General features: G+C 43.2%; 1 protein-coding gene across 4 annotated transcripts in view; it reads left to right on the top strand.

Annotated features, from left to right (window-relative positions):
• PCCA (propionyl-CoA carboxylase alpha subunit) overlaps positions 1–12,612 on the top strand; it is a 352,647-nt gene that overhangs the window by 339,489 nt on the left and 546 nt on the right. For all 4 annotated transcript variants that reach the window (XM_011363200.2, XM_011363198.2, XM_023532414.1 and 1 more), the window contains one exon: positions 10,126–10,203. In XM_011363200.2, coding sequence (XP_011361502.1) covers positions 10,126–10,203 — 78 coding nt within the window. The remainder of the gene's footprint in view (positions 1–10,125; positions 10,204–12,612) is intronic.

Genomic DNA, 12,612 nt, shown 5'->3' with positions numbered 1-12,612 from the left:
AAAACTGGTTTAACAGTTGCTTTACTTGATGATACAGAAATGGAACTACCAGCTTTTCTACAAAAGGGCAGAAGAGGCTAAAGAGCTCTGTTTGTTTCTTTTGCTTTGAAATCATTGACATTCCTGGAAGAACGCACTCATTATGATTTTCTCACACCCAAATGTCAAAGATTTGGGAGAGGCGACACATAAAAATTATATATATGTGTTGAATGTGGGGAAAGTGTTTGCCTTGTATTTCTTCATTCTGAAGGACTAGCGAGGGTCCTAAGAAGATACACCTTCTTGGCTTTGCTAGTAAGTTGTGTTATCAGACAGTCAGTGGAATCTTCTAGTGACTGGAAGTGTAGGTTGGTAAACAATGTGAGGGGGTTAATATGTAGTTTTCATTTTCCTTCTTAAGCTTTTTCTGGAAGTTACATAAGCTGTAGACTGCCATCTTCAGCTTGTCAGTCCTAATGGTGTAGCTTTCATTTAAAAAATTCATATTTGCGCTTTAAAAAACATATGTGTTAAAGTGCAGTCTTTACTTTTGCAACACCTGAGTCAAAACCTGAGCGGAAGGAGGAAGGAGGAAGGCAGCTCCTGCTGAGAGCACGCCAGGAGGGCGGGGAGGCTTCAGACTGCAGTCTTGCTCCTCCGTTAGCACCAGCTTCCCTGGCTGTGGCAGCTCTTAGAGCAGAGAACAGGGAGCGTGCAGCCTTCTCGCTTCTAACAACTGCTTCCCCTAGTCTAGCTTCTCCAGATACCAGAAGGTTTAGCCTTCATACTTTCCATTTCCTGGTTAATAACTTAATGTGGGAAAGCAAGGCATTTACTAAAGCGGAACAATGTGGTATTAGTCCTTGGTTCTTTGGGGCAGCTCAGATATTGAAAACCACCACCAGTAATTAAATGTGGGTATTCAAGAGTGATTTAATTTGAGAACCGACTGGGGCCTCTATTTTATGTATTCCTTTAAAGTCAAAGTACACGGTTGGTGGGGGTGCACCCCTAGTGAATTGGCCCCTCATCTCTATGGCCTTCACCTTACTGATAAACGCTCTTTGCACGCATGTGCCTGGCCTGGCTTGGGAGAGCACATGCTTGGCTTTCATTCTTCTTTCCAGCTCCCAGTGCCGTTTCTGGTCCTTGCAGAACTTCCTTTTATATTCTGTACCATTGTGTTTTGATAAAACAGTGTTTTCTCTTGAGTTATTATTTGTGAAAAACGTCCCAAACTGCTAATACCTAAACCAAATGCAGAGTGAGATGTTTAATCGCTGGCTCTTTATAACAACTTCTATAGTTAAATCTGCCTTGTGTAATTAAAACACAAGAAACTTTCTTTGGACCAAAGGCACGGCCATTTTAAGAAAATAATACTTGTAACTTTTAAGTTTTGTGGTTTAAAATTATTTTAACACTGCAGGGCATATTGTGTTGTTCTTAGCAATAACATCAGCTGAGCCAAGGCTCCACTTCTGTCAGTAGGTAGAGAATGGAATCAATCACCTCTGTATTTTCAAGGAAAACAAGGACCAAAAAAGCAACTAAGGGACTATAAGTATTTATTTTTCTTTGAAATGTTATCTTTTATAGTTTGAGTTCCAGTTACCTGTAATTTTTATATTTAGCTGAAGTAAAACTTGATAAATCTTAGAATGGAGGGCCTGGCAATAATGTGTTTCACCAAAGTGTCGCATAAATAATAATAACAAATCCGTTTTGTGAAATAAACAATTTTATCAGAGTAAAAACCTCAGGACACAATGCTTTGTGTGGCTGTTTAAAAGTAATAAATGCACTCGGAGCTTCGTGGGAAGGTCTCCCCTCCGTCAGCACAGAAGCTGGATTTTACTCTAAGTGCTTTTTTCAGGTTCACACAGCAAAGGTTCTTAATACCTTTTCAGTGTCTATTCATTACTATTTAACATTAAATGTAGTAAAATCGGGTTTTTTTTTAATGATTGTAAAATAGCCTTTTGAACGTGTGAAGTGAGGATTCTAATTAATAAACAGTAAAGTGAATACAAACAAACAAACCAATAAGAAAGAAAGTAGAACTGAATTATGAAAGTCTAGAATCACAAATTTAATTCAGAAAACAACCAATAAAATTATATGCTTTTCTTAAATGCCTTTTTTTACATGCCTTCCGAAAATATTTTTAATGACTGAATTTCATTTTAGTTTGAAAAATACCCATTTTTATGTACATTTAACACTATCGTAAACTGGGGCCACTTCTGTAATCAAAGTGGCATTTTTATAACTTGTTTTAATTAAAATTAATTAAATTCTATCTTTTTGATATTTTTGAACAAAAATATTAAGTACATATTCTTTCAGAATAATGGCTGACTACATTTTTCCAAGATTAGACTTACAGCTACTGAATTTGTTGCACAATTTTCATTTGACTTTGAAGTATAAAATAAAGTCATGAGCACATACTTTTGTTAGTCTGATATCAGAAACAAAACAAAAAAAATAAAAATAAGGCAACCCAATGGGATATTTTAATATTGTATTTAATTAAGATTCTTTCTAGTTATGTTTAGATTCTACAGTCATCTCAGATTTGCATCAGAAATACTCATTTAATACATCGAAAATTAAGTGAGACATGAACCAGAAGCAGGCTGTGTACCCATTTATGTTTTTCTTTCTTAATTATTACCTTGTGACATTAGTTTGTGAGAGCAGGTAAAATAATAGATTGACATTAAGTACCTGTCGCTGGCTCTTCTGGCCACTTAGTCCGTCCAGTATTGATAAGATAGACCTGAGTATTTTTGTGGGGCCAAAGTGAGAACAATCTGCTTTGTAACAGAACTGACCTTTTACAGCAGGTAATTAGGTTGTTATTCTTGTGAGCAGCATCATAGGCAAAAAAGAAAAGAAAAAAGAAAAATATGCTACAAAGTGCACAAATGAAAACAAAATTTGGGCTCATTAATAGGAGTAATACCCAGATTTTGCCTTGATTTTTTTTCTCCTTGATATATATGTTCCTCAGGGGGAGGGCGCCTGAGCAGGTGCTTTGATGGCCACTGTTGAGTAGACACAGGTGCCCTGGTTCAGAGCATCTTAGTCACCCCTCCCCTTTGTCCCTAAACCACCTGTAATTGAGCTTAGAGCTGATCTTGGTGAAATCTCAAATAAACTTGGTGAGAGACCTTTATTTTTCACTTTTCGAAGAAGCAGGATTTGAAACCTCCTTTGTGCTCAGATATTCCAGATGAGAAGGGTTGGACTGGGCCATCCTGACGTGTGTGTTTGTCTGGCAATAACTTGTGCTTCTCACGCAGCCCAATATCGATAACAGCATCTTTCCTTGGCAGAGGACCTGGCCTGGCTATTTGATAGATTTTCCAGTTTCTGGATACCTTGATTTACAATCATAAAGTAATTGCAATAATTAAATTTTCATATTTTATAGCAGTGGTTTTTCAAGCAATTTATTTGACAAGATGCCAGTTTTTCATCTAAACCTCAGATTGTATTCCAAAGTATGTATGGATTCATGCATTCATTATTTAATGTTTTCAAACTTTAAATTATGAAATATTACAAACATACAGAAAGTTATAGAGAATAGTACAAGTATGTATTCTCCCCGATCACTTTTACCATGGTCGCTTCCCATTTTATTTAACAATACAACATTTCTTACACAGCGAATTTGCCCTGTGGCTTCTCCCCAGATTCTTGTCCTGCCTCCTTGAGAGGTAACTGCTATCCCGAACTGGGCCTTTTTATCTTTTCCAGGTAACATTTATTTTTAAACATGGGTGGTGATTTTTGTCGAAAGTAACAATTTTGGAATTTTCACAATTTAACTTAATGATAATTATCAATAGAAGATAAAATATTTTTATAGCTCAATCAATAAATTAACTATTCTAGGCGCATCTTCTGCAAATTTGGCATTTGATTTTATTTTTCAAGGAAGGATCTACTTGGGATTATAGGGGTTACTATCTTTGTTTTAAGTATTTTTGAAGATAACAGTTCTCAACTTTACCAAGATTCAAAATACCTTTTCTCACCCTTTGCGAAAGAAAAAAAAAAATTCCACTGAGTCCTTTAAAACAGCATATCTCACAGAGATACAGAATCTAGACCAATCTCTTAAAGATATTGTAAATGACATCAGTTTTCACTAGTTCTCTTTGTAACTAGAGGCTTTGGCTCCAGTTTTGAGCTAACTTAGAGGGCAGTAGGGTGTAATATTTGTCTTCATTTTAAGGAATTTTAAGAAAAACTGGACTTGTTTTATATTGGCCATAACTCTATTCTTTCCCTGATCCTCTCAGCTCCCCGCTTCGAGACCCACTGTACAATTCCAGGGGGGCAGCTGCAGGAGGGGAGCTGGGGTGAGCATGGGCAGTGGGCGGCAGTGCGGACCTGAAGTCCCCCAGAGCCAGCTGCCTTGGTTGAGTGTGTTACCTCTCCTTGCACGTGCCCTCCTGAGTGAGGCGGCTGGTGCACAGTCCCATTAAAAGAAGCCTTAGACTGGAGATAAGAGGTTTGGTGGCATTTCTGTCACCTGCCTTCTCTTTCTTTGTAATTTGATGATGGTTCGTTCCATCATTGCTTAAATACTGCACAATCTCCCAGGGTGTCTTCTCCCTCCCTCTTTGCGTGAAGATGTTGGGATGTGAATGCACATTTCTTCTTCAGGAAATATCAGGGGATATTTACCAGCCTATCTTACCGGCTCAGAAAGAGGAAGTTATTATATATCAGATTCTAGCAGTGCCTTTTAACCAAATCTGAGATGCCTTTTTTCTTATGGCTGTTAACTGCGTCTTTTTTCAGATCTAAGGGCTTTAAAATGCATTCCATTCAGGCACCTGTGTTCTAAGTAGAACAGCCTTTAAAAATGTAATTGAAGGATTTTCACTTTTGTGGAGTCGTCAGCAGGGTTGATATTGATCCATGCTTTCGGGTGGCCCAGTGCAGCAGAAGGGGAGACTGCAGAGGGCCGGTAAGCCTTCCGAGCCTTCTGTCTAATTTGGCAGAAAAATACAGAATGTAGGACAACAAAAGAAGCCTCCTTTTTCCATAAAAATTCTTTCTCTCACCCACCCTTCTTCCCCAAAAAGGGGACTTAATTTTTCAGCTGCACGCAGTGATTTGGTGCTCACTCTTGCATTGAAACAGTTGCTGTCTGAACAGGCAGGAAACAGTTTTCTTTTAATTGCTGAAATCATTCGGAAGTGCTTCATGCCCTGCTTCTATACAGCAGATGCTGTGCATTAATTGGCCTGCGTAGAAGTGACCCAGGGTTCCTTGCAGCGGGCCCAATTTTAGGCAGAGGGTTTAAATAGCTTATTTATTATTTTGTATAATCTGGCGTACATTATGTGCTCCTGCACGTGTCGTATTTCATGGTCTGCAGTTTCTAATGTCATGCGGGTTTCAAAACCTGGGTTTCTCTGGTAATGTAGTAGCAGCAGGTAAGCTCAAAATACCATCCATCAGGAGCTAATTTTTTATCCAGATACTCCAATGACTGATGAACCTGTCTTTTGTATGAATGTTTAGCACAGTAGAAAGCCATATGCCACTGGCACAGTTTCCTATGCATTCTTTACAGTTGCTAGAGAGTAGGCTTACAGGGGGAAAGCCCTCCGTGCCATTTCTGTCCTCTTGCCTATATTTAAAGGATAACACCTTTAAACCGGCCCAGGTTTTGGACGACAAAAGCGGGTAGGGGCCGTCTTAAAGGAAATCCAACTCCCATAATCATTTTCTTTATCAGAAATATGACTGCACACTCTTAATAGGGAACCTTGTTTTGTTACTCCCCGTCTGTTCAAAACAGACCTTAGCCCATTAGAAGGGCCTCCCTTGTGTGGGAAGACCACAGCTGTTACTGTAAATCTCATCCCGTCACTGTATCACCCCCATTTTGTGGCTCTGAAGGATGAAATTGAGAAATGGAATACTGTGCAGTCATCCTTTACATCTCCAATTTTAGGCCTTTGCCATCATTTTCATGCTTTTATTCCAAATCAAATAACATTAGTGAGCTACACCACCTTCTGATGAATATCTGGCATTGAGCAGAGCTTTCAAGTCTGTACTTTTGGGGGTTTCCTTTTATGTTTGGTGGAGGTCTTTTTCCCCCTTGCTCTTTTCTTTCTCTTCCTTTGAGCTTTCTTCCTGCGTTTTCAGTCTGAATGATACAAGTTGCCGAACGTGTCTCAGTCTTAACATGTTTTCCAAGAGCAATGTGTGCCGGAGAAGGTTCTGTGTCTTTTAATCTGGGGAAGGAGTGAAGCGAACTTGGTAGGAGGATATTGGGGGCTTTAATCAGAAATAAGAAGTGGTTTAAATCATTAGCACAACAAAGCATACTATAAGCTCGTAGATAAAAGTCCCTGGGGAAAGAGTCCTCTGAAAATAAATGGAACTTGATAGATTTCCATATCATTTATAACTTCCCTTAATTACACTTGGAAGACTTGCCAGTAAAACTGGAAAATTGGCAGCCTATATCCATTAGAGTCATTTTGCCGACCATGGCAAGCAGCTGGCTTTACTGGATTTTATTTCCCATCACTCACAATTAATCATCAGCTGGAGATGTCTGAAAGTCTTCAGCACAGAGCAGTGCCGAGTGACATTCAGGCCTCCTAAACATGCTAAAATCTGCTGAGTAAATGGGCCGAGTTTTCTCTCTGGCTTACTCATTTGGGGGCGAGGCAGGCTCCCGCTTAATGAGTGCGTTCTGATAATCGGATGTGAATGTGAACCCTGACCCCGTGTCAAAGGAGAGGACGCAATAAGCTGGTTGAAAGATATAGGATTCAGGCCTCCAAACTTTACACCAATTAGACAGCGGAGAAGTACATCAGGCCGACTAGGTTTATCAAAAAGACTTGCGAGGCTTGTGACCATTTTGTAAGCCCAACGTTGGAGACATCCTGTCACAATCATTAAGTCGTTATCAGATGATTCACAAAAGTGTTAGAGAAGTGTGCGCACACAGACCCTTCAGTGGCAGTGCCCTCACATGTGAGCTGTCTGGTGGAAGCTCTGAACGATTAAGCACCCTCTCTGCTCGCTCAGTTGATGCCTGTCCTCTCCGCGCCCACGGGGAAATCCGGACGGTGCTGCCATTATGTCCCCGAGCTCTGGAAGGATTGGGGCGCAGGCACCTTGGACAAGGAGGCTTCCACGGTGTCGAGGTGAAAGGCCCGTGTCGGAGCTGGAGCCTATGTAGGGCGTAGCCAGTCAGTGGGGTCGCGGCCCCATCTTCATTCTTTGCTGTGTGGTTTGTACCATATTTGCTTCTCTGATTCGGGCTTTCGAGAGGTAAAATAACTTGAATTCAAATCAGGTTCACGTGTATATATGCGCGTGCATGTGTGTAGGTTAAGATGATTCTACTGACTAAAACATATCTCACAATTTTGTGGGGTAAAGGAACAACTTCCAAGAGTTCTTTCTCTTTTAGGCATGAATGAGTGAAAACAGACTATAGAAACAGATTGCATAAGTGAACACAGAGAGGGAAATGAATTACTTCAGTTTCCATCTACCGCTAAATAACATAAGTAGAGACCAGCAGACACAGGGCAGGGAACTAGGGAGAGAAAAAAGGAATGAAAAGGTGGAGCTGTGAGGATTGAGTTCTGCCATTCAGGGCAGTGCTACAGGTCAGGCAAAGAGCGGTCACTTCAAATCCAGAGGCACTGTCTTTGAAGTCCTTTTAATCAAATTGCCAGCGTCACACAATCAGAGAGAAGGGAGTATTATAACTTTGGGACTTTCCCACCTCTCCTGATTATCTGTGGCTAAATCAGAGGTTTTGCTTTTCTAATTAATGAGGACTTAACCTGAGGACTTAACCACTTGTACTTAGCCTGAGGACTTAACCACTTGCAGTCACCTGTATATGACCATTTTGCAAATCACCCACACTGCGAGCACACGGAGCCAGCCAAGACAAAATGGGCAGGGACACAGGCCCTGTTGTCCCCCAGGCTTCATTAGGCCCTGATCTCACCTCCAGTGCGGCCAGCTCGGGTCTGAAGTTGGGCTGTGGCCTGGGCCCAGCCGTCCTTCCACGGGCATTGTCGTCAGGTTGGCCTGTGCCCCCTTGGTGTGACCATCAGAAATCTCGTGGTTCGTTTCTTCTTTCATGTTTGCATTAACTGAATTAACTTACGGAGGGGCAAGGTCGTGGCCACCTAAGAGAAGCCCGTGGGGTCGGGGATGGGGAGATGCGGGCTCTGAGCAAGCCCAGCTCTCAGACGCCTGCAGAAGAAGCCCGGCTGGGGGGAGGGGCGGAGGCAGGCACACACAGGCCCCGCAGTGGGCACTCGGCCATCTGTGAAGGAAAGAACTACCGCAGCACGGAGGTAGAGAACTTACTATTAATTTTTGGATAGAATTCCCATTGTTGAATTTCAGACCCATTTCCCAGAGAGCCGCTGTGGCCCTGTTGCTGGACTGTTTCCTGGGCCAGCTCTGGGCCCTCAGCCTCCATCTGAGAAGCTGTGGTCTGGGTCCACAGGGTTTTGTATGTGGAGCTAAATGGCAGGTACTACCCTGGGGGAACTTGCCCTTCTCCCATCTTGCCTGGTCCCTGCCTGCCTTTGAAAAGAGGGGGGACAAAAGGCTCCGAAATGACGACTTGAGGGAGTAGCTGTTCTGACACCCTGACAGGGCATATTTATTGTTTCGAGCTGCCTTCACTTTTCTCCCCCTGCATTTTGGAGAACAGCAAGTCGGAATGCAGATGCCAGGTGAAAATGAATCAAAAAGGGCAGCGAGCACAGTGCTTCAAGCCCAGCTCTCCAGCACAGTCTCTCCTCTGTGCCAGCACTGAAGCTTTGGCATCCCCTCTCTTCCTATGTTTCTGTGCCAGGAAAAAGCAGCCCACCACCTGATCAGCGGAGGAAAGGAATGCATAGGGCTCAGGCAGTCCCGACTGCCAGCAAGACAGCTTGCGCCCCACGGGGGGCCGGGAGGGGGCTTGAAGATCATCTGGGGATTTCAGGAAAGAACATTCTCCAGGCACTTTAGCGACACTGGGCAAGCACAGCGGCGGTGGTGCGAGTGTCCGGGAGCCCCACACCAGATGCCCAGCAGCACCCCACATAGCCAGTTGCCCTAGGAAACTTAGCTCTCCCATTTCAAAGATTGGGAGACCCTTTTTCATAAAGATAGGAGAAAAATCGGGCCCAGCTCCTTGGTGCTTACCCATCAAAGGCAGAGAGAAGAGAATGAATAAAGCGGCTTTCAGCCACAGCTGACCCCTGAGTGGAAGCCCCAGGTTAAACCCCAGAAGGTTTGTACCCAGCTTCGCTTGGATTTTCTTTCATAACGAAAGGCAAACATCGAAACTCCAAGCTTGAGCCCTTTGCCTGCATGAGCTGTGTGTGTCTTTGCGAGGAATGGGCACAGCTCTAGATACCATTCCCTGTGCTGGAAGGTGCTTTCTGGGAGCCACCTCGTCATTAAGACTTGGCATGTCTTGCAAAGGGTGGGACAGTGGGCCTCGTGGCCTGGATGTTTGGCTGTTGTTCCCAGCTCCCGAGGGCTATAGACAAACTCCATTTTTTTTTATAACAGCTTTACTGAGATAAAATTCATATACAATTCACCCCTTTAAAGTACACTCGAGTGGTTTCAGTCTATTCACAGAGTTGCACAACCATCACCACATTCACTATTAGAACATGTTCATCACCCCGAAGGAAACCGGGTACCCATTAGCGATCACTCCCTTTTTTCCCTCAGCTCCTGGAATCCACAATCTTTCTCTGTTTTGAGATTTTCCACTTCATTTCCTATAAGTGGAAAATGTGCCATTTATTTCACTTCTCTGTTTGTGGTAAAAGGTAGATTCAGAGATTCCCGGGGGAGGCCCCACAACCAGCACCCCATTCCTCGAATATCAGAGATTTTTTTCTAATGAGGACTTAATGATATAGGGGGGTGGCCTTTCTCTGCTGTCCCCCAAAGAGGAACTTGAAATATGAAGTATTTATCAGAGGTCGTTGCTGCCACTTGGATCAAATTTCAGCATTTTTGACAAAGAATCTTTTAATGGCTTCATTTTGAGCACTGTTGCAAAATTAGAATGATTGTAAAACTTGTCCATTTTTAATCATTTTCCAGGTAGCAGAAGGTCAGGAAATTTGTGTAATCGAAGCCATGAAAATGCAGAACAGTATGACAGCTGGGAAAACTGGCAAGGTATGTCCCCAAGTTCCCGCCAGCTCATGCCGGCTCTGTGACAGGAAGCGGAACTTCCACCTTTGAATTTGGAATGGTTAGGCCTGAAAAGGACCAGAGAGGTGATCTCTTCCCACCTCTGCACCCTACAGATGAGGACATTAAGATCAGGAGCTCATTTCACCCTGGAACAATGAGTCCCTGACTCATGGAGAGCACACCTTCCAAAAGAGTCGTCTGATGTTCACTTAGTCAAAGAACAATCGTTCTTCACCCTCATGTCTTTCAAATTAAGGAGTCTTTAATTTTTAATGTTTGCATCTGTCTTAGAGGCAGTTAGTTATCTGAGACTTAAGTGACACAGCAGGAAATGGTTTTAGAGATTGTAAAAATTAATGTAACTCTTCAAGATAATTTCTCCACAAAGAGAACAATTCAATTTTAGATCAAAGAGCTGAAAGCCCCACGTACACATTTGGGACTTAATGATTTAAGGAGGAAAAAAGGAGACGTATTATTACTGAAATTTATTGAGTAAAACTTAAATGTATTTTTTTCCTCAAAAATAGAAAAATCCTTTAAAGCAGTAAATTCATTATTCGTTTGGTGACTAAAAAAAGACACTATTTGTAGTAGAATGATCCTTTTCTGAAGGTCGATTTGATGAGGAAGTGTGGAGCGAGTTGAGGTGAGGACAGCAGCATAGGTTGGCCGTGTCCTGCACCGTGGCCACACCTGAAGGTGAGCTTGATCCTTGGGGACGTCGGGTGCCCTGGCAGAGAGGTACTGTCAGTTCACAATGAAGTTTGTGTCAGAGAGACACAGCCTGTGTCACCCCAAAATGAAACGAAACATGCTCAGACAATAGGCCACCCTCCCAGTCCAGTTCCAGCTGAGAGGGTGGAGGCCCACCGCATAGCTAGTGAGCCTCGAGCTGTCTGGCCAGGCTGGAGGGGGCTGCAGACGGCTGAATGGCATGATTTGCAGTTCTTTAGGAATCCCGCTTTCTACATCTGATTATCTTTTAAAAGTTGAACAAGAAAATGTTGGTTTCTGCCCTCGTAAAAACTGTTATATTTGTTTCTTGGGATTATTTAACATTGATGCTGTGTTAGCATGAAATTTCCATGATGAGAACTTGGCCTCATTTTGGGGGGCAGAGAATATGTGTCAGATGCATGCCAAAGGCCTGTGTTGCTAGACTGAGGTACTAATACAAAAATGAACTTGGTCCCAGCTCCTTGAAGGAGTAGGGGGCCCATGTCTGTCAGTGTGTTTTATGTCCTCATAGCCTGGGTCTCATGGTGAAGGTTTAGCTGCTCCTTGGTCATGAGCAGCTCAGAGCTGCTTTTACGGTATTGATGGGCTCTGGGCAAATTCGTGCTGTGGCCTGACCCCGAGTAGTGGGAGTCTTTCCTGCCCATCCCATTTCCTCCTATCCCCGCAGCAGAGCCTACCAGGAGTGGCCAGAGCCCCAGCCCAGAGCAGCGGGCCCCGGGGAGCCGGAGCGTTGGTGGTTCTTATCCAGAAGGGCCATTTTTCCTCCCGGAGAAAAAGGTCACAATAGAAATGGGTCCTCCACTCTAGTAATCGCAGCATCATGAAAAAATATATCTTATACAAACATCGGAGGCTTTAGATAAAAAGCACCTACTTCAGTGCAAATAGCATGTGCCGAAAAGGCCTCTGAATTAGTCACGGCATAGGTTCACACTGCCAGAAAGAGCCTAGGCTGGAATTCAAGGGAATAAGGCCCCTCTTTCTCTCTGGCTCAGAGTGGGGCGATGGGGACACAGGCCAGGGGACCAACCCCGTCGGTGCCAGCATTGTTACTCTTGGCCACGTATTCTAACCCATTGTTCATGTTCATGCCCAAGCAAGAACCTCCAAGAAGTCAAGTACTATCTGTTCCCCAGTCTAAACGCCTCCCTGCTCCTTGTAAATCTGAACCCAATTTGGGAAAACAAAATTTGATGAAAACTGGGAGAAGTGAGTAGAATGACAAGGCACAGTAGCAACGTAGCGGGAGCTCGGTGCCTGTTCCACATCATGCCACGAAGTACTATACTATCTGTACAGCCACATGTCTTCTGAGTATTTTATTTCCCTTCAGAAGGAAGTTTACATTACAATCAGGCTAGGAAGTTTCTCCTGTTAATTAGTACCTGTTTGGACTCATGTAATTTTCTTTTTTCTATACTAAACTAATAATACCATTACCTCTAAGAGAACATTTCTATAACTTAAAACTGTAGAGAGGTTGGGAGGGCTGAGTGCTGAGAGCTCAGCCAGCACCAACACTGGAGTTTAGGATGCTGCCTAGACCCCTGCGTGCACCCAGTGCAAGGGCCAGCCAGCAAACAGCAGCAGAAATCCCCTTGCACCAGCGTATTTTAGGACAGACAAGGACGGAAGAGCCAGGAGAGTGGA

Source organism: Pteropus vampyrus, unplaced genomic scaffold (assembly GCF_000151845.1).
Source record: "Pteropus vampyrus isolate Shadow unplaced genomic scaffold, Pvam_2.0 Scaffold83, whole genome shotgun sequence".
Taxonomy (NCBI): domain Eukaryota; kingdom Metazoa; phylum Chordata; class Mammalia; order Chiroptera; family Pteropodidae; genus Pteropus; species Pteropus vampyrus.
The sequence above is the reverse complement of the archived record's forward strand: the minus strand, read 5'-3'. Positions and strand labels throughout refer to the sequence as shown.